This window comes from Spea bombifrons, chromosome 3 (genome assembly GCF_027358695.1).
Source record: "Spea bombifrons isolate aSpeBom1 chromosome 3, aSpeBom1.2.pri, whole genome shotgun sequence".
Taxonomy (NCBI): domain Eukaryota; kingdom Metazoa; phylum Chordata; class Amphibia; order Anura; family Pelobatidae; genus Spea; species Spea bombifrons.
The window spans coordinates 7,360,293-7,386,003 of NC_071089.1; the positions used below are offsets into that span (position 1 = coordinate 7,360,293).

General features: G+C 43.5%; 1 protein-coding gene across 3 annotated transcripts in view; it reads left to right on the forward strand.

Annotated features, from left to right (window-relative positions):
- Positions 1–25,711, forward strand: part of RAB3GAP2 (RAB3 GTPase activating non-catalytic protein subunit 2) — a 28,676-nt gene that overhangs the window by 2,204 nt on the left and 761 nt on the right. The window contains exons 2-34 of one of the 3 annotated variants that reach the window (XM_053459652.1): positions 3,207–3,275; positions 4,357–4,473; positions 5,522–5,603; positions 6,137–6,184; positions 7,255–7,330; positions 10,744–10,845; positions 11,234–11,333; positions 11,508–11,606; positions 12,387–12,535; positions 12,646–12,725; positions 12,802–12,891; positions 13,288–13,427; positions 14,142–14,358; positions 14,609–14,752; positions 15,286–15,368; positions 15,631–15,695; positions 16,446–16,536; positions 16,814–16,941; positions 17,352–17,565; positions 18,096–18,193; positions 18,520–18,625; positions 19,294–19,454; positions 20,076–20,304; positions 20,580–20,756; positions 21,097–21,203; positions 21,591–21,657; positions 21,898–21,968; positions 23,272–23,307; positions 23,556–23,630; positions 23,871–24,089; positions 24,404–24,493; positions 24,580–24,795; positions 25,151–25,309. In XM_053459652.1, the coding sequence (XP_053315627.1) occupies positions 3,207–3,275; positions 4,357–4,473; positions 5,522–5,603; positions 6,137–6,184; positions 7,255–7,330; positions 10,744–10,845; positions 11,234–11,333; positions 11,508–11,606; positions 12,387–12,535; positions 12,646–12,725; positions 12,802–12,891; positions 13,288–13,427; positions 14,142–14,358; positions 14,609–14,752; positions 15,286–15,368; positions 15,631–15,695; positions 16,446–16,536; positions 16,814–16,941; positions 17,352–17,565; positions 18,096–18,193; positions 18,520–18,625; positions 19,294–19,454; positions 20,076–20,304; positions 20,580–20,756; positions 21,097–21,203; positions 21,591–21,657; positions 21,898–21,968; positions 23,272–23,307; positions 23,556–23,630; positions 23,871–24,089; positions 24,404–24,493; positions 24,580–24,795; positions 25,151–25,309 (3,905 nt within the window). Of the gene's footprint in view, positions 1–3,206; positions 3,276–4,349; positions 4,474–5,521; positions 5,604–6,136; positions 6,185–7,254; positions 7,331–10,743; positions 10,846–11,233; positions 11,334–11,507; positions 11,607–12,386; positions 12,536–12,645; positions 12,726–12,801; positions 12,892–13,287; positions 13,428–14,141; positions 14,359–14,608; positions 14,753–15,285; positions 15,369–15,630; positions 15,696–16,445; positions 16,537–16,813; positions 16,942–17,351; positions 17,566–18,095; positions 18,194–18,519; positions 18,626–19,293; positions 19,455–20,075; positions 20,305–20,579; positions 20,757–21,096; positions 21,204–21,590; positions 21,658–21,897; positions 21,969–23,271; positions 23,308–23,555; positions 23,631–23,870; positions 24,090–24,403; positions 24,494–24,579; positions 24,796–25,150; positions 25,310–25,711 lie in introns of all 3 variants that reach the window. The other 2 variants (XM_053459651.1, XM_053459653.1) reach the window with 2 other exon arrangements.

The following is a 25,711-nucleotide window of genomic DNA, read 5'->3' on the forward strand; positions in this document are numbered from 1 at the left end:
GCCCTAGCGCAAGGGTGCCAAACTTCAGGCCTCCAGGGCCAAAAAAACACACCTGGATTCAGGTAAATCTGTACTTTCAACACAAGTCATTTAGTCCATTCCAGCCATTGTGATAGTTTCCAGAACTCACACTGGGGTATCTAGAAGTTCTGGCATCTTATGTCCCTCAAGGCCTGAAGGTTGCCGCTCACGCTCTAGTGCCAGACAAACTGCCTCAATGGAATGGAGATGTCCGTGGCGGCGGATGCACACAGACACACGGACACACGGACACACGCCTTCCATATACAACTTGAGAAACCTTTCAGGCTTGGATGTTTTATTTACAAAGCTGTGGTTCAGAAGCTGAGATGCAGCAACCTCCGTGGGTTTCTGCAGTGAAGGAACATTTCCAACATACTCATATCACCGTTCACTGCGAAGGTCAAACCGCAGAGGGATGCCTGACCATGTATAATGCATAATAAATCAGTAAGAAACGTTTCCCACGTTACCAATGCATTATACAGGGCCGACAAGCCCTTCTTGCAGGAGATTGTCTGCTGGTGTTTCCTCTTCATAATGCTGAACGGAAGAGCTGAACTGGTCCTACATACTGTGGTTATATTATATATGCATTGTACCGGTCCAACACAGTCCGTCTTGTAGGAGAAGCTGACCGGTGTTGGCCCCGGCCAATGCACGGTGAGACGTATCAATACTTAACAAGGGCATCGGAAACCAAAAACACTGGCTTTCCTTATCTCCTTCGCATGGAGAGAAACCGTCCAAGCAGTGGAAATTCTCGTATGATCCATGCTGGATGCGGAGTAGAAGGCATACATTATACACGTTATAGAAAAACAGGACCTGGACCATAGTTTTTCCTACAGCCTTGGACGTGCCGTATGTGTGAGCTCCTCAGCCGAGCGATCGGAATCTGAGTTCGTGTCCCGACTGAGCCAGCGCTGGGAACAGGAGAAGTGTCCCAAATAACTGCGTGAAATATGCAGAAACGTGCGCAGCAATCAAATGGGAGGTTTTATAAGTAGTTATAATTACTCAGACATTCCCAAAAATCCTTCAAATAATGAAAATACAAGCAAGGAATTAGAAATATGCCCAAAAACTCTGCTCACCTCTTACTTTCCCATGTAACTGTCGGGTGGGATTTATTGTATATAGTATGTGTTGTATATAGTATGTGTTGTATATAGTGGTACATAGTATGTATTGTATATTATTGTATATAGTATGTGTTGTATATAGTATGTATCTTACATAATTGTATATAGTATGTATAGTATATAGTGGTACATAGTATGTATTGTATATAGTATATAATGAAGAGTCAATAGGTATTCCGTACATTATATTTGAGATGTATTTTCTTTTATGATGGGCCGGGCCGGTTATTTGCCTCATTATCGGGTAATTATCAGCCCCCCCCCCCCAGACCTGCAGGTGACGTTAAAGATATCTAAAGGAATGAATCTTTCCATCTGGAAGCTCAGGGAGCGATAAAGTCCTCTGCAGCGCCTCTGAGTCATGTTTTCCTTCGTCGTGGGATGCGTTGTGTTATCTGCATGCGCGCCGCGTCCTGCTCGCTGCCAGGACTAAATATCAATCTATAAACCCGAGTATTTTCTATACCTAAGAAGCCCTTTGGCTTGAATGGCAGCTTCTCTTTAACCTGTATTTGCAACCAGCGAGGAGTTGGAACTGATCTCGCTTTGTAACAATTGTATCCGATCATTATCTAGGAGTGACTCACTTCTCTGCACATAAATAGAACATGCGCGTATGACCTCATACTAGTCACCGCAATGCGAACGCATCATTTTATAGCACGTCGGAGCTGAAAAGTAACCTCCAGTGTCAATACAGGATAAAATCAAATACATTCATGTACATATTGTGTGTAGTTTACAGACCTGCAGCTGTTTAAAATGAATTTAATGACGAATTATACTTTATTGAGGGAGCAAATAAAAAAAAAAAGTTAAACCAAACCCGTACTTTGCCAATATATGTATTCCTAAAAGAATTGGTTGAATGCACCAAAATCGCTGCCTTCCATGTTCTCGGTGCTGGCTCTTAGGTCCGATAGATTGAATAATGAGGTGTAATAACGGTAAGGGTCGCCGGTGAGATAACCTGCGTGAAGCAGCCGGAAGAAACAATTCAAACCGATAAAGAGATTAAAAGGCGATCTCCTCCCCGTCGGTCATTTTAATGTCTGACATTGATCTCTGTAAGTGGGATTCTGCGTCGTATCCCCCTGATACGTATTCATGAATTATGTGGGATGTTTGGCAGATAGGTTTTCCTCTTCTCTGTATTTAATCTGTTGGGCAGACGATGTGCTCTCTCTCAGCTCTTTACATGAGTGCTGTGCTTTCAATGATCGAGGTCGGGGCAGCTTCTCTAGAAGGCTTCTGGTTATAGAAGAAGACAGACTTATCCAGGGCCCTTCAGATAATTCAATTATGTCGGCTCTGCCACAAGTTACCACCAAAAATGTTTAAAATAAATATCTCCAAAACAGCCCCACTAATAAAAAAAAAAAATGCACACATTATTATTATTATTTTTATTATTATCATTATTTTTTTTATTATTATTTAATGCATTACCTTGTGGGATGTATGTAGATACTGGAGCTTTATAGATGGATTCATGCATACCCCCAACTTTTTGGGGGCGTTGTGGCCAGAGGTGGGGGGCTTGGCTGAAAGGTTGCCAGGTGGCCAAGTGAGAGCCGCTTACATAGCAAATCCCCGGGCCGGTCAGAGGAGGGGAGAGGATCTCCCCATCCAGCCCACGATCCCAACTGCTCACAAAAGAGGGATAGTGGGGCAACTACACAGAACTGTGTAGTGAATATCAGGACTGTCCCAGAAAGACTGTGACACTTGGGAGGTATGTTCCTTCGAATTTGGGGACAACATTCAGATTTCAACTTGCATTTTATGCCGATGATTGTTATTGTTATTCCTGGAACACAACGGTGTCTCTTATCAGTAGCCGGTGAATTTGCCGGGACAGACGCGATCATCACCATGCGCAACACGAGGCTCCCGCCGGCCGCTCCTGTTACCCTCCCCTGGTCTGGGGTCGTAACCGCCAGCTTTTCTTCTCCCTGTCATTGTGTTATTTGTGAAACCCCGAATTGTTTGTTTCGTTGATTTCAGCTTCTAGAACGTTTCTTTATTGTGTTTTCGCAGATAATTTAACCAGCTGGGAGACGGAGGATTGGGGAGCCTGGGAGGAGAATGAGAGCCAAGCGCCTGTAAGTACATTTCCAACCTCCCCGAAATATAACCGATCCTACCCGCTAATTTCCGCAGTCCTTTCTATTCCCGATGGTTTCCAGACGTCTCCGTCTACCGCTCTGCGCACCGGATGTGGATTCCGAGCTCGCGGAGTTCTATGAAGCGATGTAAACGTTTGCCACGGGTCACCGTTATAGACGCGTTATAGAACCTGATGACCCGCCTAGTCGCCCGTTTCTCCTGTCGTAAAGTCTCAGACCGTAATCATTAGTCTCTCCGTAAAGGCCGCCAGGGTTCGGATGCCCATGCTAGTAGACCAAGTAGTGCGACTGTGCAAGAGGTGCTGAGGGTGACGCGGACTTTCAAAAGCGTGCCGTTAGGCTGAGAGTAATCGGCGTGTTTGCGTCAGGAGGTCGCTCTTGTAACATGGTCCCCATTTCTATAAATAAGGGCCCCTGTAGAAGAGAATTGTAGGGTGCTGCGGGCCGGTATGGACCGCTTCCATGGTGATTAATGTATAACGAGGATATTCTCTCTGTGTGAAGCTGGGTCGGCGCCCAGCGTGTTTCTTCCCGATCTGCGTGGAAATCGTTTCTTTGCCAGTTTCTTATTTTCTCTCCGGCTGCCGGATCAGCCGCGTCGCCCCCCGTCCCGCAGAGCTTACAGCCGCCTGACTGAAGCAGATGGGACGTTTATCTACATTCCCAAATACAGAGTTACACAATGCTCCCCGAATCCGGCTTCCCTCTATGGAAATAATCCTTTGTTACAATATACGGGGAGTCCGGTAACGAAACGTCTATTGTGCACCGCCGCTGGAATCTATTCTGCCCGTTTTACCCGATGTAAAGATTCAGAGCTTAATCAGTCGTTGATCTCGTCTTAGACTCAGGAGCCGTATCCCTGTCCTATGCATGTTTAAATTCCCTCACTGTATTACCCTCTACCACTTCTGCTGGGAGGCTGTATTACCCTCTACCACTTATCTACCACCCTCTCGGTAAAATAAAACTTCCTTACATTAAATCTAATCCTCTGACCGTCTGGTTTTAGATCACAGCCTCTTGTTCTAATGTTTCTTCTCCTTTTATGTAGGCAGAAGAAGAAGTCGCGAGCAAGCCTGAGAACGCCTACTGGTTGCAGGACTGCGTGCTGTCCCTGTCGCCCACCAGCGACCTCATGGTGATCGCCCACGAGCAGAAAGCCGTGTTTCTGGCACGTGAGTGAGCGGCGCGCCCCCCGTTCCCGTGACTCACTCTGTTGTGTAACCGGCGTGTTTGCGGATTAATTCTGAACACAGGACGCGCTCGGTGAATGTGGCCGTCATCGGGCCGCTCACTACGCCGGGAATAGGCCATTTGTAATCAGAAACGGCCTGAAAATGCTTACCTTCACCAGGGTGGGGGGGAGGTGGGGGGTTATTTCCATAGCAACCAGTCATGTTCCTCTAGATTGGACCGTTCCGTTGGTTGCAACGGGGTTAAGACCATTTCTCAAGCTTTGCACCAGAATCGTTTTATTCCTAACCCCCTATTAGTGATGAGTAGGGTAGAGTTTAAAGTCTAGGTAGAAAAAATAGCATTTAAGATTGTCTCTAAAGGGGAACTGCCACCAAATTACTATTACTAGTATCAGATTAAAAAGACTAATTCTCTAATGTTTTCCGGCTGGTGCGTATCAGCCATTTGTATGCGTCCTCGCTCTGTTCTTATACTGCCTGTGGTAAAAATAGAATGACTTGGTGTTAATCACCCAACCAAGCACTTTCTGTATACAGCACTGGGGGTTATTACTGTATACAGTACTGGGGGGGTTATATTACTGTATTTAGCACTGAGGGTTATTACTGTATACAGTGCTGGGGGGGGTTATATTACTGTATTTAGCACTGAGGGTTATTACTGTATACAGTGCTGGGGGGGTTATATTACTGTATACAGCGCTGGGGGGGGGGTTATTACCGCATACAGCGCTGGATTATATGCCCAATCAGAAACATTCCTTGGGACTTTCCCTAAGTGATTAAATAAGAATACACACGCTTCAGTGACCATGATAGTATACAGTTTGCATAAAAAACGTAATTTAATACAAATCTCGGTTTTGGCAAAAAAAAAAAAGAAGATCCCTTTTTTATTTATCTCTGTTTTTGGCGATCCGTGTGTCTCAAACCGTACAAAAGTTTGTGTAAATAGCAAAGTTATAGAAGTAGGAATTAATTATGCGAATAAAAACGTTATTAATGAGTCTTGGGTTGGAATCCTCAGCAAAATGGAAAGCAAACGAAAAGGGAAGAGAGGACATGCAGTACGAGGTGGTCTGGAGCGGGGCTTTGAATGTCGAAGACAGGTACGTTTTTAATTTAAATTTTAATGTTCAAGCACCAAAAAAGCAGCATTTTAGTGGAAAATATAATATATTGATCATCGAGAAGATAGTTTTGGCAGGAGATACTTTCAGTGAATATGTTCACAGAGTGAAATGTAATCGCATTTTAAGACCTCAGCGGCCCCCTTTTTTTTATTTATATCTGAAGAAGGGACCACTGAGGTCCTGATCGGCTCTGTGAATGTTGGTCTACAAAATGATTCAGATATTCTCATTGTTTACGACGTTTGATGAACGTTTTCGACTCACAGATGCTATACCGCTTTATGTCCTGAGTATTACAGGGGCCGTCCTGTTTAGTTCCCAAGGCATGCCAATATTTTAGGAGGGAAGGGGAAGAGCGAGGGGCATCAGGGGAAGAGTGAGGGGCAGATGGCTTGAGGACACCTGTCGGACAGGCGGGAGGACCCGAGTGTTTAAACAATACGGCCCGTCGTGAGAAATGATCCTGTGTGATCACTGATCCTTTTGTTCTTTCATTTGTTTTGTTGCAGTGAGTATATCAGCAGCGCCCTGTGCATCCCGCTGGCCAGCCAGAAGAGGTACCTCCATACTTACTATGAGATTACAAAGTTTATCTCTGGTTACAACACGTGAAGAGTGTTTGTGTGTAGTACAGCACTAAATGCGGTTTCTATTTTATGTGCAAGTAGATGTACATAGTTACAAATTTGCACTTATTGTACGTACAATGGGGACTCTGCATTTAATATATACATAGAGAGAGAGATTCTTTTGCAAAGTTTAAAAAGTGGTCTTATCACCTTGACAGGCAGATGAATTGTCCATTCAGCAGGAATACGTCATGGTAATAACACCGCTTTTCAGACTTTATTTTTATATATATACAGATCCTTTTTTTGCTTGATGTTTGAGTTTTTATCAATCATTTTCATTGCCCCCTGGCTTCCTTCTACATAGCCGTGCGTCATGTGCTACCCACACGTTGTGAATCCTTGGGGAGTGAAAATCCTATCGCTCTGTGCTATTAATGGAGATTTGCCACAGCGTCCATCACGAATGTGCAATAAGCCCCCTGGCATGGCGGGGCGTGCAGTGATTTTGAGCATTCTGTTCCTCTGTACGACTGGAGAGACCACTGAGAGACACATTTTCCCTTCACTCTGTATGAACCTGCAAATCACACGAGACCTCTTTTCAGGGCAGCCACCATTTTACTGAAGCAAAAATAAAAAGTGTACGTCGGCAAAGCAGGCGGGGAACAGAGGATCGTAATGCTTCCCAGTATTTGCACTTGGAGGGTTTTCCAAAAAAAAAAACTGAAAAAAGGGGAACACTCATGTCAAGACTGTTAAGCAAAAAAAATAGCAATTGAAATTACATGGAACACTTACTCTTATATTACATTTTGTCATAATTATTCCTGCTTATAATTTCAGACGCGATATTCTGGTATAATATCACCCAGTTCCGTGCACGACTTGCCCACCTAGTAGTGTTGCTATTTGTTATGTGTGTTGAGCTTTGGGGTTGTAATCTTAAGAAATCGGTCCAGTTGCCCCGACAGTCACCGGGTAACAAATACCCTTCCATGCACTCCAAAGCCCCACGGCCGTGTTTCTTACGGCAAATATTTTATTTTGTGTCACAGGAGCTCCACCGGCCGGCCTGACTGGACGTGCATCGTCATCGGGTTCACGTCGGGTTACGTGCGGTTTTACACCGAGGTAAGCTGAAACCGTTTGCGTTGCCGTTTGTCTGAAAGGTAGATGCCGGGACTCCCTATTAATTGTTTTTAGAACACTTTATTTTGCACAAAGACATTAAAGGACTTCATTTTTTGTTTCTTTACAACAAACCAACGCCGTTGAAAAATTGTCTCTGCTGATTTATATTGCTGATCAGATCAGGCCAGGCATTTGTTTAGAAGATGTGCATTTCATAGGAAGTTAACATGCTGGCATTAAATGGTTAACTATTACCAGGTCTATGCGCTAGCTCTGAAACAAACAGCTTACAGAGTATAAAATATATTTAATAGATGCTTATTGCATCAATATTTAACCCCTTGACTGCTAACGACGGCATGGTGCCGTCGCTAGCAGTCCCAGTCAGGTGCTAACGACGGCACCATGCCGTCGCTAGCACTCTCCTACCTTGATGGGGGTCTGTGGACCCCCATCACCACCTACCCCGGCGATCTGCCCCTCATTTTGAAGGGCATCACTGGGACCACCCGATCCGGCCGGTGACGTCGCGCGTAATGACGCGATGACGTCACCGCGCAACTTTATTGAAAACTGACAATTGTCAGTTTTCACGGGATGGGGGCATGCTGCTTAGATGCCTGTATCTCAGGCATCTGAGCAGCTACAGACCCCCAACATATACCGTTGGAAAGGTAATCGCCTCACCTTTCCAACGGTATAATGCTTGTAAAAAAAGAATAAAACATATTATGTTAAAAAAATAAAAATGTACAAAAAAGTAAAAAAAAATGATTTGGGGGTCTCTAAAGGCAGATAAATAAAGATCAAAATTGCCTAGAGACCCCCAAATTAAATTATCTAAACATAAACTGGTTTAACTTTAAAAAAAAAAAAAGTTTAAGTATTCTAGCTAAATGATCACTGTGGTAGCCACTGTTATCACAGTGATCATACAGCTATAAAAAGTCATATTCCCTTTTTAAAAATGGGCGATACTAAATTTTAACCCCATGATCCCTTTGATCATGGGGTTAAATTTAGCCAATGGTAGAGGAAGGCAATTTTTGAAATCCAGATGAACTGCAAAAATCAGCCGTATAGCCTGTAGTACGAAAGTTAACCATGTCATCCCTGGAGCCCCTTGCATTTTTACCGCAAAACTTATTTTTTGCTGTAAAAGTGATTTTTTTCTCCCTTTACGATCATCTCTTTGGGATCGTAAGGGGAAAGAATGGTGTGTGTGCTTCTGCGAGTGAATGTATGGAAAGTATGGTGTGTGCTTCTGCGAGTGAATGGAGATATGAAAGGCGTGTGAATGATCAGTAATTAGGGTTGAAGCCTTGACGTGGCATTACTGCTCACGTAAGAAGTTAAATTATGGCACAAAAAGTACATATTTTCAAAAACTACACCCCTCGGCGCATCAAATGAGGGGCTGCGTGTGTTTCTAGGACAAACCTGGAGTGCGCAAGACACAAATGAACATGTCGCTATGGTTAGAAAAAACATATTTTCTAGCCAAAGCGACATATTCCATCATTATCTGTGAACTTAACTTTTGTCCTAGAAATACATGTAACCCCTCATTTGAAGCTCCAAGGGGTGTCGTTTCTTGAAATGTGTACTTTATGTACCCTAATTTAACTTCCCAGATGTCTAGACCACCTTAACTTCAGATATGGCAGATTGGAGAATCTTGTTAAAAAATTGTCTTAAAACATTTAGTGGTGATGGCTGCATTTAGACAGCTCTAGACAGCTGGGAAGTTAAATTATGGTACATAAAGTATATATTTTCAGAAACTACACCCCTTGGCGCATCAAATGAGGGGCTGCATGTGTTTCTAGGACAAACCTGGAGTGCGGAAGACATAAATGAACTTGTCGCTTTAAATTTTTATTTCTTTTTTATTTTTATTTGTGTGATATTCACTTATTTGTTGTGCAAGTCAGATTTGTGATACAAATACAAATAAGACCTCATTTGCTGCGGCTGGGGGTGTAGTTTCTAAAAATATATAGTTTTGTTGGCATATTTTAACATCCAGGGCAGCTAGAGCTGTTTAATTGACGCAGCCATGCATTAAATTTAAAGATGAATTTTGTGATAGTCTAATAAATTTAACTTTTAGCAATAAAATATTAGAAAAACACAGTCTACTGTTCTCAATGTCTGTTTATTTTAGACCTGTTACCTACTACAAATATTTAGCAACACAGGTTTTGATATTAGAGTTTAGAAAAATAACATTACAAACTAGTTTTTATTGAGTTGGAAGTGAAAAATTACACTTTTTTCCCATTTTTGGTTGTATTTTGCAAACCTAATGAGACATACACATATAAAAATGGTATATTTGGAATCTGCTGGGTGTGCTGAAAAAAACAATATATGGTTTGTATAGTTTATTCCCAAGAAATTTACTTGAAACACGTTTAAACGCGAGATCCACCAAAATGCCGAAAACTAGCTTAGCACCAGGGTGTGAAATGGCTTAGCAGCCAAGGGGTTAAAATACATAATTGAATATATAAAAAACAATTGATATAATATACAATTTGCAAAACGAATGCCCGTGACCTGATGCGTTTTGCCTTCAAGGGGCTTCTTCAGAGGATTTTTGGAGCTGGCTTAATATAGACACTGTAACCTTTAACCGCTTAATGACAAAGTCCGTACATGTACGGGCTCACAATGCATTGTTTTTAATGGGGGTTAAGGCCTGTTTTGAGGAGTATAAGCCGTATAGTGCAGCTTGATTTAATTCAGAACTGTGTATATCCCTCACCAGGTTCAATTCTATTTTAAAAGTGGGGCGTCCACAGAGATCTTCCCCCTGCCCAGATTATAGAGTCATCTAAATGAATTATTACTAGGTAGCTGAACCTGCGGTCTTAAAGCCGTCTATTTGGTTGCAACCCACCAGCCATTTACCGATATGCAGCTGTCTATTAAAGGGTCAGCCGTACCCAGCTCACTCTATTTCCCTGCTTTTTAACTACGTGGCCGGGGCCGTTATCAGTGACCGTATACTTCCAGAGCCCAGCGGTCAGCTCAGGACTGAATTCTCTTTGGAGCTGTCCATGCTGAAATTCTGGAAGAAAAGTATAACGTTTTTGCACTTGGTGATGGGTTTGATGTCAGTTTTCGGACAGGGTAGTCTGCTTGGTCTTAGAAAGTGGGAGAACCCAGCAGCGTTGCGTAATGCTTAACATAGAAAGTCTTTATTTAAAAGATCTTTATTTTTTATATTTATATAATTTTTTTTAACCATATTTATCTAACTTAATAGAACTTCAGACATCCAGAGCAAATAATTCTGTTTTTTTTTAATTTTAATTATTTTTTTTAACGACAAGATTAAATATAAGGTAACAGAGAAAATTGATAACGTAAATGGTGTGTTTTAAATCTGCTCTCTTTCTTTCTAGAGCGGGGTGTTGCTTCTTGCTCAACTTTTAAATGAGGACCCCATCCTTCAACTTAAATGCAGAACCTATGAGATACCCAGACACCCCGGTTTAACAGAGCAGGTAGTATGTTTTAAATAAATCACGTGAAAAATAGTCATGGGGTTGTATTTGTAATGAATACATGCTGGCAAGACATGTCTAAAATACGATTCTTTACCTTTTCTGAATAAATGCCTCAAAATTGGATGTATTATCTTTTTGTCATCTTTTTTTTTTTTAAAGAATAGTGTTTCAGGAACTGTAGAACTCACAGGAAATTTTTTTGGTTTACAAGATATTTTTTTCCCCTCATACAAAAACACAATAATGCAATAATGCAAAATTGCCCATAAAAAGCAGTCCTAATGCCCCCCCCGTGTTATCTCTCGTGGGTACTTCATGCCCCCAACAGTTTTTTTTTTTTTTTTTTTTTTGAAACTAACATTTCCTATTTTATTTCTGTGAAAAGCATGAAGAAATGAGCATCTTGTACCCGTCTGCTGTGGTCACCATCGATGGCTTCAGCCTTTTCCAGTCGCTCAGGGCTTGTCGTAATCAGGTAGCCAGAGGTGGGTCCGTTCTTGAGATGCCTACATGAGACCACAATGTAACAGTCTGCTCTTAAACGCAGTCATCTTATCTAACCGCTTCATACATAGAATAAATAAGCTTGGTTCCATATGATAAAGATTAGCGTGCAAATATCCCTTTGTCTTAAGTCTTCTTCTCTGTATTCCCTTTAGCTACAGCTTCAGGCAACGAGAACGTCCAACCTCCACCGCTGGCTTACAAGAAGTGGGGCCTTCAGGATATTGACAATATCGTAGACCATGTCAGTGTTGGTGAGTTTCCATCAGTTCTGTTACATTTATGTTTTAAATCTGGTCTGGTATTCTACATACCTTTTTTTATTTTTTTTATTTTTTTTGTCTTGGTTATTTGAGGTTCAGCTTTTAGATTTAACCAGACGTTTGGTGGTGGATCTCCAACCAACTGCTCAAAAGCCATTCTGTCGACACACAGTGCCGTCCGCTAATATTGGCACCCTTGGTAAATATGGGCAAAGAAGGCTGTGAAAAAATTGACTTTAGTGTGTATTTTTTTGATCTTTTGATAAAAAAAAATACACAAAATACTCTGCTCTGAGAGATATCAAACAATTGCAAACACAACACAGAGTTATAAAATAATGTTAAACGTTAATAATGTTAAGCCTTCTTTGCTTTTGCCAAGGGTGCCGATATTAGCGGAGGGTACTGTAGGTCATGTAACAGATTTTGGGTTAATCTCTACACATTTCCTTTTAAATGTTTTTAAATTTAAAAAGTTATCTTTCCCTGCTGGTTATGTTGCTATTTAGATAAAAAAATATTTTTTCCTTATGTTATTCAGAGACTCTCGTGTGTAATGTTAAGCCCTCTTTGGACACCATCAATGTGTTCTTGACCCTAAGCGCCATCAAATTCCGTAGCGCTGTTCAATGGGTGGACATAACAAGTAGTATATAACATAACAATTTGACTTACAGAAACAAGAGGAGGGCCCTGCTCAAAGGAGCTTACAATCTAGATATTGGATATAGATATTTGAAGTTATTTCTGTTTTTGTATCCCCTCTTAAAGGTGTCATGGCTTTATCTCCGTTTGATCAGATGAAGACTGCCTCCATTCTAGGAGGTTTTAATGCCTCTATAAAAGGGAGTCCCCCCACCATGTCTCAACATATCACCGTGGGCTCCAACCCGTTCACCGGCTTCTTTTTTGCTCTGGAGGTTAGTTGCGGGATTTTACTGACTCGTTAATAACTAGTTTATTTGGGCAATTTGGGGGCTTCTGTTCTCTTTTTCTAAACTACAAAAAAACACTGTGTTTGATGTTACAGGGAAGCACTCAGCCATTATTGTCTCACGTGGCTCTTGCCGTGGCCAGTAAACTCACTTCTGCCCTCTTCAGTGCTGCCAGGTACCGCACGTTTCCACCTCTGTACTGTTCCCACGGCCCCTAATACATGCGCCTAACTCCGCTCGCTTTATTTTAGTGGGTGGCTCGGGTGGAAGAGCAAACATGAAGAGGAGCCTCAGCCGAAGCAGAAACCCAAGGTCGAGCCGGCCACGCCACTAGCCGTGCGGTAAGTTTCAAATACGAGACCCATTGGGCTACTCTCTTCCTCGCTATCCAGAATAAATAATTGTATGTAGAAATGCAGGTTATTACAGATGACCATCAACGAGCCGGATTACTATCAGCGGGGTCGGTACCATATGGCAGACTGTTATGCTCCGGTCATTCTTATGTGAGCTTCCCTTGCGTATTGCAATCTCAGTTCCCTGAATAGCCTCATACTTTTTATTTCTGGCTACTCTTGTGTCTCCCCAAAATATTTCTCAATACCTTATTATAACAACTCGATTTCCCCTGAATACTTGCTTCCGGCTTCGGTATATGTGTGAGGGTCTCCTCTGATCCATCAGGGTATTTAGCTCACACGCAGGTACGGTTTTCAACGATTTATATTTATTCCCAGGTTCGGCCTCCCTGACTCGAGGCGCCACGGAGAAAGCATCAGTCTCTCCCCCTGTAACACCTTGGCAGCCGTGACAGATGACTTCGGCAGGGTGATATTACTGGACGTGGGCAGAGGAGTTGCGGTTAGAATGTGGAAAGGTAATGGTGGGGGGTAAAATGATTTGAGAAAACTCATTGCTTGATGGCATGAGATCAATGTGTCATGTATGTAGATACATCATTAGACACCCATCGTACATGTACATCATAGGAGCCTCATCATTTATAAAAGCCTCATGATGCTCAGTGAGATAAAAATTTGCTGTTTAGTAGGAATTAGATTTGCTGGGAGACGCTTAACACAATGTTAGCTTCACTAGATGGTTATTTTGTGAAAGCTGCAGCGTTCTGGTGTTTGCGGATTGGGTCATAATGGTGCAATCACCAGAGCAACCAGTGCCATGTTCCTCCTGACAACTCCACTTATAGCACTTTGCAGCACAATTTCTCTTTATATATATATATATATATATATATATATATATATATATAACCCCAAGAATGTTTCTATATCCCAGTCCTCATCTAAATGCTGCTTAGACAGACAACTTTGCACAAAAAGCTAAAGAGTTTGGTTGAGATTGTGGTCAAAGAGAGGAAGCTGTAGTATTTGTGCGATTCTAGTTTGGTAAAACCTTTTGAATGTATGGACTGTAAGAGGTGCTGCGTACATTGTTAGAGCTATAGAAATAAGAGATAATAATAATAAGATAATAAGATTATTTCAATTTAAATGTAATATTCCATCATGTGTAAATGCACACGGCAGCGTCGCAGTGTGTCGGTGCTCACTCCGCTGTTGATGGTTTTTAGGTTACCGGGATGCCCAGGTCGGCTGGATGCAGATAGTAGAGGATTTGCAAGATCGGGAGCCAGACAGAGGTCATCCGGCTCCATTCGGAAACACGCAGGGACCTAGTAGGGTCGCGCAGTTTCTGGTGATCTACGCGCCAAGAAGAGGAATCCTGGAAGTGTGGAGTACGCAGCAGGGGCCGCGAGTCGGGGCCTTTAATGTGGGAAAGCACTGCAGGTGAGCAGGGGCTTCTCTGTCTAACGACGTGTTCAGCAATTGTTTCATGAATGAGATATAACATCTTTTCTCTGTGCAATTTGTATGTCAGCTGTTAGCCTGACACTCCCATCATTCTCAGCTTCTACGGCGGTATTATATCTTTGCCATGGAACAATGTGTGAACGGACACAGACGCACCGTATACATTTGGATTTTTTGGTGTTGATAGACGTGAAGGGGAAAACGCGTTGTGCTTTCTGTTTTTCAGGCTGCTGTACCCAGGGTACAAAATAATGGGGTTAAACAACGTGACGAGCCAAGGCTGGCAGCCGCAGACCTTCCAGATATGTCTGATAGACCCGGTGTCTGGGAGCGTTAGGACCGTTAATATCCCGTTCCACCTGGCACTAAGGTAAGAGAGGAGGAAGATATCACCGGATGATCTTAGATACCGGTAGTTCTGAGCTGGAAGACTCTTGCAGTTGTATATAAGATGCGTTCTTGGTGTAAAATGTGTGATGTCGGGACTACAGGATTCTTGCTACATACACAGCAGTGGATGGGACATAACCCCGTTTTTGGAACCGGTAAATTGTTATAGTTGGTACATGTGCTCACCATCCTGCGATAGCATAGCATGTCTAGCACTCTCCAACATGGATGTCTACTTTGTAGAAAGGTAAAAAAAAAAAAGGTAAAAGGAAATGCAGTCCTGCTCCTCGGGGAGACGATCAAAGAGGTGCAGCAGTAGCAGTAGTCATGAATTTTAGATCATATTCCAATTGTGTGATATTAAAGTTGAATTTATCCCAGTGTGCCACATGTTTCCCATCAATTTCTTTCTGAACACTCTCTTAAAACCCTTCTACAAGAGGAGACATCCTCCACCGCAAGATGTTTTATTTCATTTTGCATTTGAACAATTCAATATTTTTATTTTTTTAGTGATAAAAAGTGTGAACGAGCAAAAGACCTGCACTTGGTGAAGAAACTTAAAACAATTTTGAAAGCAAAAGTCCCAAATCATGGCAAGTAACGTTCATCTGTATGGGGGTGGTTTGCAGTAATTAGCACGTGCGTATGGGGGGGGATAGTAATAAAAAAGGGAAATATAATGACAAAAACCCAAATCCCATCATATGTAATTACGAATAATCCGATATTTATTTAAATATATAAAACAATAAAAAAAAATTTAATTCTTATCTGTTATTCTTATGATGTGATTTCCTTTTTGATATATATATATCTCATTTACGTTTCTCTCTACAATAACTTGTTCTTTTTTAGAACGCCTGGAGGCAGAAGTCAAGGAAATCATTTTAGACATTAAATACCCAGCAACCAAGAAACAGGTAATTGACTCGGGTCCATGCCGGGGACAGACTTTGCTTGTTTACTGTCATTGCTAGTTAGCCGTACCCACAATTGGACTCTTTGATCTGATTTGCATTTTATATACCTTACGTTTCAAATGTTTGGGGTCGCTTAGAAATGTCCCTGTTTTTGCAACATTTGCCCATTAAAATCACATGAAATGGATGAGAAATCCAGCGCAGACGGGGTTAATGTTGTAAATGTTATTGTAGCTGGAAACGTCTGGTTTTTAATGGAATCGCTTCATAGGCGTACAGAGGCCCTTTATCACTCCCATCACTCCCGTGTTCCAATGGCCCTTTATCACTCCCATCACTCCTGTGTTCCAATGGCCCTTTATCACTCCCATCACTCCCATCACTCCTGTGTTCCAATGACCCTTTATCGCTCCCATCACTCCTGTGTTCCAATGGCCCTTTATCGCTCCCATCACTCCTGGGTTCCAATGGCACGTTGAGTTCGCTGATCCAAGTTTAAGTTTAAAAGGCAAATTTATGGTTAGAAAACCCTTTTGTAATTATGTTCCAACCAGAAAATTCCTTACAAATTCCTTACAGTCCTTCAGGACTTTCTCTTGATGTTATGGGGGTTCTGGTGCTCATCTAGGTAGAGCTGAGGGGGTCTGACACATAGATCGTTGTTATAAGCACACTTGGGATGGGCATACGGCTGTCTGAGGGACGGGGGGCTCTTATCTGCTGTCATATCATAAGTTTGTATCTTTCCAGGCTTTGGAAAACATACTGGCGAGCGAGCGCATGCCCCTCTCCTGTCTGACGAGCATCACCCAGACTTTAATGGATCTGCTTAGAAGTCAAGGTAAGGAACTTAAATCCTTAGGTATTCTCATGATGCAGCATCGCTTTCTGGAAGAAGAAGACCGCGTGAGATCATTAATATATATTTTCCGGTGTTTCATTTTTAAACTTGATTTTTTTTTCAAGTGATATATTTGAAACTGTAAAAAAAAATACTAAAGTTATTGTGCGATTTGCATTATTTTAGTTACTTTTAATTGCTTTTTGCGTCGTCTCTTTGCCTCTGGGGATCGTCGGCTTGCGTTCCCGTAACTTGTGTGTTTTTCCCTTCTTGGCAGAGCTGGAGGCTGTAGATGAAGGGCTGCTGACTTTCTGCGAGGACAAACTGAAACTTCTGCAACTCTACGAATCCGTAAAGCGAATCAATTCAGTGACGACCGAGGACGACGTTCCACCGACCGAAACAGTGAGTTACGTTCATCGCACGCGGGCCTCTTATTTTCCATCATTGGCGGTTTTGTATATTTTTTATTTGGATTAAAGCGTTCCTATATTTTCCACTTTTTTATTTGTTTTTACTTTTCGGTTTTTGTTCCATTGCTCATCAGAGAAAAGTGCAAAATTGCTAGGGGTCTCCTTTGGGGGTCTTTGCAGTAACTAAGAAGGATTTACTGTTGATGATGATGATGTCAATGTATATGTTTGTCTATACATTTATTAACGAGAGAGAAACTTTGTTTTCCCCTCTTTTGCTCTGATCTCACCCCGGTTTTCCTGATCTTCTAACAGGGGTATCATTGTATATCCTCAGCGGGGTTTGTGCATAAACCACTTACAGGGTAATAGTGTAAAAAGACATATTTTGTCTTCCTAAAGGAGCTTGCCGCCCTGTTAAGGCTGGATGAGGAGGAGTTCACCAGGCTACAGACGTTAATCAAGAATTACAAGCAAGACTACACTAAAAGCGGGGTGCGCTTTGCTGACGACGAAGACGGGGTGTTACCATTGAAGACATTTCTCGAGTATCTGGAATGCAACAAGAACTCCATTAATGTGAAGAAGATCGGCGAAGAGGATTATATAGCTTTAGGTAAGCAGGGAGCCTGCTTGAGTAGATTACTTGGTTTAGCTGATACTGAGCAGCGGGTTTCCATGTGAGGGAGGAGAAGGATGTGGAGCGGAGGTGGCCAAACATCGCTATCGCCCATCTGGAGAACAAAAGTGGCTGCCCCGGGGGCCTGGTATTCCGTAAATAGCAAAAATGAGAAGCTGTGGAACAAATTGGGCAAATCTCTAAATCCTGGACCACTTCTGTGCATTTAGTAATGGGTTGAAAGCAGTTATTTTGTACCAAAAATGCACAGATGCGCTGTATTCAGTAAGTGCTGGCGTGCTATGGCTCCATTCTGTTAAATATTTGCACGTTATGTGATGAATCGAGCCAAGAAATAGTGATGAGCCGGCTGTTAACGTGCAGGCTGTACCCGGTCCCCTGCGTTATATATATATATATATAAGAGATCACAGCTCGGCCGGTCAGACGGTTTATCAGATGTTTACCGGGAGCCACTTCTCGGTAGTGACGTTATCCTCCATGTTTTATTCTCTGCCTTGCTGCAGGTAGCTTCTTCTTCTGGAAGTGTCTGCACGGAGCGTGTTCTGCGCAGGACATGTGCCACGCGTTGGAGTTGGCCGGCCTCGGCCCCCAGCTTCTGCTGGTAAGAAGACCCTTCATTCTGCATGATCTGGAACGTAGCTTCAATGGCAAATGTCTCATCGGGGACATTTTATATTCATTTTTACTGAGCTTGTTGTTTATTAGTGTACTGGGGATAGTCAATTTCACAACAAACCATAACCACAAAGAATACTTTGGTGGAGATCTAATATCTGTGAGCTCCTACACATCAACCCCACAGAAAATAGTTGGGGGACGGGGGGAAAGGGGCAAATGGATTTGGGAGAATTCTTCAGAATCCACAGAAACGCAGAACTCCATTATATATGTGAGATGTCTCATGCGGCATTTCTGGGTCTCTTACAGTCTCTGCTGCTAAAAGTGTGGCTGTCCAAGGAGCGAGAAATCCTGGAGAATACGCAGTCCCTGCGCTGCCTCCACCGCACGCTGTCTCTGCTGAGCTCAATGAAAGGTGAGAGGCTTCCCGGCCCCAATAAGGCTGCGTTTTAAGATTTACGTTTTCAGAAAGTTTGCACGTTTGAATTAGTAACAAACGAATTTGTTTATGAAGTTCAACTTCACCGTTGATTCAGAAGAAGACAAAAATCCACCCAATTGTTCATCAAAAGGGGAAAACTTTCTCACTGTATCAAAAAGCTATAACTAATCCTGTTCTTAGAACCGTTATATCCCTGTTTCAGAGGCTCAAAAAAAGTATGGATATTGTTTGTTAAAAAAGTAATCCAGGTGCACGAAATCTTCTCAGTGCGCCCTGTGGTGGCAGGTTTTGAGAGGTGATATCTTGGGAAATTTGGAAGTTGAGCAGAGATCTCTAGGTTTCTCTGCTCAACTTCCAAATTTCCCAAATATCGCCTCTCAAAACCTGCCACCACAGGGCGCACTGAGAAGATTTCGTGCACCTGGATTACTTTTTTAACAAACTATATCCATACTAACTCTCTCTCCCCTCCTCTAACTCTCCCCTCTCTCAGCCCTAGTCAGATATCCCTGGATCCCGTATGAAGTAGAACTCATTGTGGTTGTCCTACACTGGAAGCAGATGGGTGTCCTTTATGTTTATCCCATACGGTACTGATCATCCCCCAATCCTTTTTTTCCTCCCCCCTCTGTTGCCCGCAGTGGCCATAGACGAGTCCTGGGACCTGCAGGCAGTCTCCCCCTGGTGGCAGCAGATGCGCACAGCGTGTGTTCAGTCCACACATAACGGAGCCGCCCTGCTGTCTGCTCACGTCGGCCATTCGGTGGCGTCCTCCATCACCAACGCTCTGGCTGAGAAGAAGGTAAGATAATGGGAAGCTGTAGTAAGGTGTTGCGTATGTTTTTTTTCTGTTTGCTTCCATTATCTTGCTTATTAATGAATAAAGTTATAGTACTTAAATTTCTTAAATATTATTATTATTTATTGTTTTATATAGCGCCATCAAATTCCATAGTGCTGGGTAGACAGGACATAACAAGTAGAATATAACATAAATTGACTTACAGAAACAGGTGAGGAGGGCTGTGAGCTTACAATCTAGAGGACCTGTGAGAAAGGATTTGGCTTAGTACTGTGATACCGGCAGATGTTATACTCGGCCGGATTCCTACTGCTTGTTTGTTCTTATACTGTTTCTGGACATAAAGTTGACATAAATGAGGCTTCTAAATGAACCTGAGGCTGGAAAACTCTGCTTTTGGTCTTTCTGCAACGCCCAAAACACACTTGTCTTTCTGAGGCACTTGGATGATAATTTATATGTTTGGGGTTGAGTAAAAATGCCAGGTCACGCTAAAAATACTTATTTTTCCATGATGATGTCATATTGATAGATAAAAAACATCTTCGGTAATTATGCTTTTTTAGGCTGCTTTAAACTGAATATTGAATATCTAAATACTGAGAGTAGATGGTTTCTTAGTTCCAGAAATCCATGCAGGAGGACGATGGAGAATCCATGACGGACTCGTGGGAGGCGCTGTCTCTGGACACCGAGCACTGGAAGCTCCTTCTGAAGCAGCTGGAGGACTGCTTGATCCTCCAGACCCTGCTACACTGCAAAACGGCCAGAAAGAGCTCAAAAATATCCTCCCTACAGGTGGAGCCGCTCGGGAAGCTCTCCGTCAAGAAGTTACTCAAAGGAGGGAAAGGTAACGCGACAACCTTACGAGTATGAGCAAGCGCTCAGCCATCTGGGTTTTTTTGGGTAGTAATGTAAACATAATGCCAAACATGCAAGATAATGAGTGGGCATATACTTCTCCGACCTCGATTGGAATGGGAAGGTAACCGATTGCTTTTCATTCGTAGATTTGAAGAATGGAACGTGCGGGTTTACGATTTAAATAATCTGTAAAGCATCAAAGTTATGGAAATAGAAATGTTTTTATAACTCTTTTCGTCGTTTACTTGTGGCTTTCCCCAGGGGTTGTCGCCGACACCGTGGCTAAGTGGGTCTTTAAACAGGACATCAGCCCCGACCTTCTGAAACTGGCCAGGCGGACGAAAAAAGACCAAGAAAATACAGAAGAGTCGGAGGCGTCGGGCGACACGGCCGCTCACGGTGAACCAGAGTCAACAGAGGCCGTGGAAGGAATTCAAGGTTAATAAATAATTCCGTTTCCTGGCATTCAGGAGTTGTGGATATTGACGACCAAAGCAGATATTGCAATAATAATTGGTTGCGTATATTTTTCTTGGCTAATGAATCTGTTAGTGGACCCTGCACAGAATCACTGGACCAGGATACAAACATTGATATGACCGCTGGGACAGTTAAAGGGGCTTCATACGTGCACGTTGGCAAGCAGGAGATGTGTTCGGACAAGCACAGCTCCCTCCGGCCAGGAAGCAGGCGAATGCATGAGAAGGGGGGGGGGGTTGTTATGTATGTATAGCACTTGCCATTTAATATTATTATTAATATCGCCTTTATTACCCAGAGGTGCTGAGCGTGGCTTCCGGTCACTTCCCATGCAGCCTGGACCTGGATGTGCTACATGCCCACTGCTGCTGGGAGTACGTGGTTCAGTGGAATAAAGACCCAGAGGTAAGAACACGGCGTCTGTATCTACAAGTCAGGTTCCCAGATCTACCGAGATACTCCCGGATTACCCGCCATTCACGGATCGTTGGTTATTGGGGCTGTCTGCATTGTAGAGGGTGGCTGTGAGCACGTACCGCTCTACGGATACTTTAACACATGGCTGGTTCATACTCATGATAAAATATGTTTTGTTGGCGTGGACAGGGACCTATTATTAGAGGGATGTGATATTATAAGCCCACCCGTGTCGGCACCCATAGAGTGCCAGTGGGACAGCGCTGTTTAAATGGAGGGAAATGTAAGCGTTCCGATATTCAGGACGCGGGTTTCGTTGCTAGAAATCTATATTGTGGCATTAAAGTTAAGCAATATAATGCTGTTTTTCTGCAGGAAGCGCAATTCCTCGTTCGTTCTGTCGATCACTTGAAGCTCATCAGTAATGCTCACGTGCAGTTTGGTAAGTCTGAGTTCTGATATTTAAGTGTAATCCGCTGATTGAATTTGAACAGTTGAATGCTTTACATTGAAAGGAATCTTCATCAAGAGGATCTTGTTTTTTTTAAAAGAATGTTGGCGTTTAATACGGAGCAGTAGCCATGGAAACCAGTAACTAACCCTTGCTGCCCTTCTTATAAGTAAAACAAATGTTTTTAATATGTGGTCGATAAGACGTATCTTTCGTGTTCTATTTGTTTAGGGCTGACCTTGATGATGTGGAACACTTTTATTATAAAACGGTTTTCCGCCGCTGCGTATCTAATGGACAAGGTGAGCACTCGGCCAAGAGACCATTTAAATGGCGCGGCCGCTCAGGCTGTAGCCCCGGCAGCAGCGCAGACGATGGGTTTTAATCGAGGCGTATATGGAGCAAAGTATGGCGGTGGTTATCCTCGTAAACTGGAAGTCGCCAGTGGGTTTAGTCTGAGGGGACGTTGCTTATTATGTCCAATAACACCAGACGCTCGCCACGTATGGATTGTTAGCGGGTCACTCCAGCCATCTAATGCACCTTAATGTGTATGATAGCTGCGTGGTCCCGTTAAATGCGCACGTTGTTCATTTGTAAGTGGGTGGGGGGATTCAGCTGAATGCCGGCGGAAGGTGTGTTGTGCCAAACATACCCTTCTAAATGCGATACTCACCACTGGCCAGATCCAGAGCCGACGCGGGGAACGCTGCGTGCAGGGGGCTGTTCAGACCCCTGGGCACTTGTGTGATTGGAGCAGCCAATCTGTGGCAAAAAAATTAAGAAAATGTTGGATAGTGGAGGAGGAGGAGGGCAGCTGCTGCTGCAGGGCTGCAACTTCTATGCCAGGTAAGCGCTACATTTTATTGTTATCTTTTTTATGGAAGAAGGCATATTAAAGTACTCACAGAGGGTTACTCACGGAGTACTTTAGTATGAAGCCCTCTTTTCTGAAGGCTGTCGCAGACGTTACTGTCCCTTTAAGAAACCCAAATCCCTGCAATGCTGGATGAAGAATGAAGTCCACGGTTACATTGCTTGTGATTGAAGGGCATTGTATGGCTGCAGACGAATTACATGTCACCCCCCCAACAGATTAACAAAAGTCAGCTTATAAATAACATTATCGCACATTTTATTTTTACGCTTTCTTATAACGCGTGTGACAATACTGATCAATTAGCTCCGTCTGCCTAACGGTTTGTTAATGCTGAATACTTTTAACTTGTTTATTCCCCGGTGCGTCATCAATCGATTCCTCTCATTATCCTTTTATTATTACGTCTGTGTCCTGATAGTACCTCGCTGCTTCATGGTCTATCGAAGTAGGTTATATGAGTAGAAAAAAATTAATGGTGAAAGCCTGCTTAAAAAATATTCCGGGGCAGAAAGGACACTTTTCCCAGAACGCACAAGTTACTTAAAGCAACATCAAATTTTTTTTTGGGAGGGGGGGGGTATCAAAAACATATTGGGGGAACAAAAACATATTGGGGGAACAAAAACATATTGGGGGATCAAAAACATATTGGGGGGTCACAAACATATTGGGTAATCGGATGTCACTAACAAATATATGTTGTTGAATGGTTTGTGTTTTTAAAGGTTGGAAAAGCCCCAAAGGACAGGTTATGTAGAAGGGTAGGTAAAAAAGCAAGTCTTCTCTGTCCACCTGGATAATGTATACTTTATCCTCTCCCATTATTGCTCTTTGGTCTGCGTTCCTCACTTTATCACGCTTGCCGCTTTTACATGGCGTTTCTTTCTCACATTTCTCTAAAACACCCATTGCTTCCCAGAGTCTCTCCGTTCTCGTGCATGCGGCCTTCTCTTTAGACCCCGACGCGTTTCGCTCGCTCGGACTTCACTCTTCCGTTTCCCTCACACAGGACGTCGGGATGAGCGACGCCGCGATGACCACGTTCCTCGGAAACTGCACGGATCTCATCCAGACGATGATGGAGGTAATCCGTCATTTTGCAGTAAAATATAAGATGATGAATCACATGCTTTTTTATAAGCGCGCGAGTCGGGCTCTCTCTACCTGTATCGGTTCGTCCGTCAGTTCTCGTTGCGTCAGACCCCTTGAATGTACAGATTGTTACAAGCACCTATGATTAAGTGCCATCCGAGGCGTGAAATGCGTTGGGATAATCTCTGGGGCTGGTTTCCCCCCATAACCCGTCCTTTGTCTGCTTGTTAAGGCCGACGTGGGCAGCGAGGAGATGCATGCGCCGATACTGGAGCTGGAAGATGCCTGGGTGTCGGTGGAAGGCCCCAGTTCCATAGTGGAGCTGGCCCTGGAGCAGAAGCACATCCACTATCCACTGGTGGAGCACCATTTTGTTCTTTGCGCCATCTTGTACGCCGTCATGAGGTTTTCTCTCAAATCAGTCAAACCTCTTGCGCTGTTTGACAGTAAGGTCAGTACTTGGATGCCGATGTAATGGAGGGACGGAGTCTGGGAAGTGGGGTCAGCCATACACATATGAAAGATGAGCTCACAGCAGCTCTTAAAGGGGTGGGGAGTAGGCGGAGCTAAATTCCCCAACCCCACCCAGAGATTACAGGAAGCCCCGGAATCCGGGTTCCAGCAGGGTGTCCCAGAGCTTCTGGCTTCCGGGTTCTGATCCGACCCATTGCCTCCATGGCCGCCTTCCCCATGCTTTATAATGTTTGATGACCGGCTTTATAAAAAGGAGTAACGCCATCTTTCTCTCTCCACTTTCTAATTTAGGGTAAGAACGCATTCTTCAAAGATCTCACATCGATTCAGCTCCTGCCGAGTGGAGTCATGGACCCCAGTATAGTAAACCTCAGACAACAGGTATAGTTCTGCCCCTTGTTACAGGGTTAACAGGTACAGATATTTGTTTCTGATCCATTAATTACTCTGGTTATTCCGCCCCGTAGTTCTTGATGAAGCTGGTCAGTGCCTTCGTGCAGATCCTGAGTCCGGGTCAGCAACCTGCTGAGGCAGAAGCTCTTCCCGACGTCCCGGAGAAGCAGGTGGACTGGCCGGCCCTGGCTACGGAGCTGGCTAAACAGCTCCAGGTGAACGAAGATACCGTATGGAGACACTACGTTTGTGAGCTCTACAGTTACGGGTTGGACCACATCGCGGAAGAGGTGATTACTACCTTGGCATAAACCAGCAATGGGAGGGAGTCGGGGGTTTAAAACCTGGGCTGTTTAGACTATCCAGAGATAACACGTTCCACGGACCTTCGCAGAGTCCGGAAACTTCCATGTTTTTCTATGCTTGATTTCAGTGTATGTGGAATATCAGGGCTGTCCTCAAGGTGTGCGGAGCCTGGGGCAATAAAGACTTGTGGGTCCCTCTGTCCTAACGGTTTCTCGCTTATGGTCTTGGGATATCACATCGCTTGATGCAGAGGCCACAAGTGTTTTTTAAATAAGCAAATGACGTTGATTAACACGCTTGCTCCAGCATCTGACCGGATACCTCTGTGTTCCCTTCTAGGCCATTCTCCAAGTGATGGACCTGGAAGTGCTGGCATCTCAGCTCTTGGTCCTCACCGGCCAGAGGCTGGCGTTTGCTTTACTGCGAACTCAAACAAAGGAAGGCATGGAGCTGCTGGCCAGGCTCCCCCCAACGCTCTGCACCTGGATCAAAGCTATGGTGAGCACGGGAGGGGGGTATTTACTGACTGGGGGGCAGGAAGGCATCGGAACCGCTGACAGTCATAAAACGTGTCCCTGTCTACTTAGACAACAAACAACAATCCCCTCAAAAAAGCCGTTTCTGCTGCACAGCCCTTCCTTTAATCCTCCGTTATTCTCTTAACCAAGAAAAATATAATCTAAGACACAGATAAAAATGTATAGCGGTTTTTTAATATTTATGTCTGAATGTCGGTAAGAAATTTGACGCTGCCGGTTCAGTGAGTTGAATAAGCAAGAGCTTCTTTATTCGAGTGCGCAGATGGGAGAGTCCCGTCCGCAGACTTCTCCCCTCCCCCCCCTCAATTCGTTAACAATATACAGGCAAAAAACCCAAAGTAATCAGCGTATCCACTCGACA